Source organism: Falco naumanni, unplaced genomic scaffold (genome assembly GCF_017639655.2).
Source record: "Falco naumanni isolate bFalNau1 unplaced genomic scaffold, bFalNau1.pat scaffold_483_arrow_pat_ctg1, whole genome shotgun sequence".
Classification (NCBI taxonomy): Eukaryota; Metazoa; Chordata; class Aves; order Falconiformes; family Falconidae; genus Falco; species Falco naumanni.
Window position 1 is genome coordinate 1 of NW_024427539.1, and position 3,668 is coordinate 3,668.

Here is a 3,668-nt window from a genome sequence, read left to right on the forward strand (position 1 = left end):
TTTTTCGGGCCCGCCCCTTCCCCCCAAGCCCCGCCCCCTTCGCCCCTCCCCCACCCCCTTCCCCCCCCCACGCCGCCGCCGACCCACGGACGCCCCTCCCCCCCCCCCCACCGGAGCGCCTCCAGCCCCCCCTCCCCCCCACGGTAAGAGCGGGGGGGGCGGGGCTCGTTACCGCTAAGGAAGTGGCTGGGAGGAGCTAATTAACGGACAGGGAGGAGCTTGGGCGGGGCCCCGCCCCCCTCAGCTGGTGGGGGGGAGGGGCGGCACCCCCCACGTAATTGCAGGTGCTAACGGAGGGGGCGGGGCTCGTTAACGAGGGACAGTTAATTACTGGGAGGCACGGGGGGGGGCGCGTCTTAGTTAACGAAGGGACCCTCGTTAAGGCGGGATGCTAATGAGCGGCGGGAAAGTGGGGAGCTCGTTAGCGGCCCCCTTAATTAACCCAGCCCCTCGTTAGGGCAGGAGGTTAACGAGCGGGCGCTGCCCGAGGGTCTGGAGCTAATTAGCTGGGGGGGGGGGGCGGGGTCAGCCCTCCGTTAGGGGGCGGGGCCTCGTTCCGATGAGCGGCGTTAACGAGGAGCGTCGCTAACGAGGGCGGAGAAGCGGGAGTTCGTTAGTTTAATTAGTCGAGAAGGGCTTCGTTAGTGCCACCCCAGACGGCTAGAAGCCCCTCGTTAGGGGGTCGTCGCGCTAACGATGACGCTGTTAATTAGTCGCGGAGGTGGCGGTTGGTCAATGGAGATGCTGGAGACCTTGAGGTCCCACCTTGGTTCTTGAGATCTTGGGGCTCCCCAAGACCAATTTGGGGTGGGGGTAATTAATAAATTGCGGGGTCTTCCCGCTAATGAGCCCCCTAATGAGCTGTGCTAACGATGACGCTGTTAATTAGTCGCGGAGGTGGCAGTTGGTCAATGGAGATGATGGAGATGATGAAGACCTTGAGGTCCCACCTTGGTTCTTGAGATCTTGGGGCTCCCCGAGACCAATTTGGGGTGGGGGTAATTAATAAATTGCGGGGTGTGCTCACTAATGAGCCGTGCTAACGATGACGGTGTTAATTAGTCGCGGAGGTGGCGGTTGGTCAATGGAGATGATGGAGATGACAGAGACCTTGAGGTCCCACCTTGGTTCTTGAGACCTTGGGGCTCCCCGAGACCAATTTGGGGTGGGGGTAATTAATAAATGGCGGGGTCTTCCTGCTAATGAGCCCCCTAACGAGCCATGCTTAATGATGACGCTGTTAATTAGTCGCGGAGGTGGCGGTTGGTCAATGGAGATGATGAAGACCTTGAGGTCCCACCTTGGTTCTTGAGACCTTGGGGCTCCCCGAGACCAATTTGGGGTGGGGGTAATTAATAAATGACGGGGTCTGCTCATTAATGAGCTGCACTAACGAGCTGCACTAATGAAGACGCTGTTAATTAGTCGCGGAGGTGGCGGTTGGTCAACGGAGCTGACGAAGACCTGGAGGTCCCACCACGTTGGGGCTCCCTGAAACCATTTTGGGGGTGGGGGGCTGCTCGCTTTTAACGCCCGCAGGTTCCTCCCGTTTAACGCTCCCCTCCCCCCTCCCCCCCCCCCCCTCCCCTTTTCCAGGTGCCCACCCCTCCCCCCGCCATGGCCAGCAACGTGACGAACAAGACGGACCCGCGCTCCATGAACTCGCGCGTCTTCATCGGCAACCTCAACACCTTGGTGGTGAAGAAGAGCGACGTGGAGGCCATCTTCTCCAAGTACGGCAAGATCGTCGGCTGCTCCGTCCACAAAGGCTTCGCCTTCGTCCAGTACGTCAACGAACGCAACGCCCGCGCCGCCGGGGCCGGGGAGGACGGGCGCATGATCGCCGGGCAGGTCCTGGGTGAGGCGCCGCGCCGCGGGGAACGGGGCGGGGGGGGAGGGGGAGGGGGGAGGGGACGCTTGGGAGGTGGGGAGGAGGGTTTGAGATCCTGAGGAGGCGTTGAGGGGACCCTGAGGAGGCATTGAGTAGGGCTTGAGACCCCGAGGAGGCGTTGAGTAGGTCTGGAGAGCCTGAGGGGACGTTGAGTAGGGCTTGAGACACTGAGGAGGCGTTGAGGGGACCCTGAGGAGGCGTTGAGTAGGTCTGGAGAGCCTGAGGAGGCGTTGAGTAGGGCTTGAGACCCTGAGGGGACGTTGAGGGGACCTTTAGGAGAGCCTGAGGAGGCGTTGAGTAGGTCTGGAGAGCCTGAGGAGGCGTTGAGGAGACGTTGAGTAGGTCTGGAGAGCCTGAGGAGGCGTTGAGGGGACCCTGAGGAGACGTTGAGTAGGGTTTGAGACGCTGAGGAGATGTTGAGGGGACCTTTAGGAGACCCTGAGGAGGCGTTGAGTAGGGTTTGAGACGCTGAGGAGATGTTGAGGGGACTTTTAGGAGACCCTGAGGAGGCGTTGAGTAGGGTTTGAGACGCTGAGGAGGCGTTGAGGGGACCCTGAGGAGGCGTTGAGTAGGGTCTGGAGAGCCTGAGGGGATGTTGAGTAGGGCTTGAGATCCTGAGGGGACGTTGAGGGGACCTTTAGGAGAGCCTGAGGAGACGTTGAGTAGGTCTGGAGAGCCTGAGGAGGCGTTGAGGGGACCCTGAGGGGACCCTGAGGAGGTGTTGAGTAGGGCTTGAGACGCCAAGGAGGCGTTGAGTAGGTCTGGAGAGCCTGAGGAGGCGTTGAGGAGACCCTGAGGAGGCATTGAGTAGGTCTGGAGAGCCTGAGGAGGTGTTGAGGGGACCCTGAGGAGATGTTGAGTAGGGTTTGAGATCCTGAGGGGACGTTGAGGGGACCTTTAGGAGACCCTGAGGGGACGTTGAGGAGACCCTGAGGAGGCATTGAGTAGGTCTGGAGAGCCTGAGGAGGCGTTGAGGGGACCCTGAGGAGATGTTGAGTAGGGTTTGAGACCCTGGGGAGGCGTTGAGTAGGGTCTGGAGAGCCTGAGGAGGCGTTGAGGGGACCCTGAGGAAGCGTTGAGTAGGGTTGGAGACGCCAAGGAGGCGTTGAGTAGGTCTGGAGAGCCTGAGGAGGCACTGAGGGGACCCTGAGGAGGCATTGAGTAGGGCTTGAGACCCTGAGGAGGTGTTGAGGAGACCATGAGGAGATGTTGAGTAGGGTTTGAGACCCTGGGGAGGCGTTGAGTAGGGTTTGAGACCCTGAGGAGGCGTTGAGTAGGGTTTGAGATCCTGAGGAGATGTTGAGGGGACCTTTAGGAGACCCTGAGGAGGCGTTGAGGAGGGTTTGAGATCCTGAGGAGGCGTTGAGTAGGTCTGGAGAGCCTGAGGGGACGTTGAGTAGGGCTTGAGACGCTGAGGAGGCGTTGAGGGGACCCTGAGGAGACGTTGAGTAGGGTTTGAGACGCCAAGGAGGCGTTGAGTAGGTCTGGAGAGCCTGAGGAGGTGTTGAGGGGACCCTGAGGAGACGTTGAGTAGGTCTGGAGAGCCTGAGGAGGTGTTGAGGAGACCCTGAGGAGACATTGAGTAGGTCTGGAGAGCCTGAGGAGGCACTGAGGGGACCCTGAGGAGACGTTGAGTAGGGGTTGAGACATGGGGAGGCGTTGAGGGGACCCTGAGGAGGCATTGAGTAGGGTTTGAGACCCTGAGGAGATGTTGAGGGGACTTTTAGGAGACCCTGAGGAGGCGTTGAGTAGGGTTTGAGACGCTGAGGAGGCGTTG

General features: G+C 60.4%; 1 protein-coding gene and 1 long non-coding RNA gene across 3 annotated transcripts; both read left to right on the forward strand.

The window, feature by feature from the left end:
• Nucleotides 1-1,568: 1,568 nt before the first annotated feature.
• On the forward strand, nucleotides 1,569-1,902 carry LOC121082250 (heterogeneous nuclear ribonucleoprotein C-like; the record flags this gene model as incomplete). The annotated part of the gene is made up of 1 exon (XM_040581601.1): nucleotides 1,569-1,902. A coding segment is annotated over exon 1 (285 nt), but the record flags the coding sequence as incomplete, so codon positions are not given.
• Nucleotides 1,903-2,791: 889 nt separating this feature from the next.
• On the forward strand, nucleotides 2,792-3,503 carry LOC121082251. Of its 2 annotated transcripts, none has more exons than XR_005825952.1 (3): nucleotides 2,792-2,839; nucleotides 3,262-3,334; nucleotides 3,384-3,503. It is a non-coding gene; the product is annotated as an uncharacterized LOC121082251 (long non-coding RNA). The 2 variants fall into 2 exon arrangements; XR_005825951.1 differs by lacking the exon at nucleotides 2,792-2,839 and adding an exon at nucleotides 3,045-3,109.
• Nucleotides 3,504-3,668: the final 165 nt, after the last annotated feature.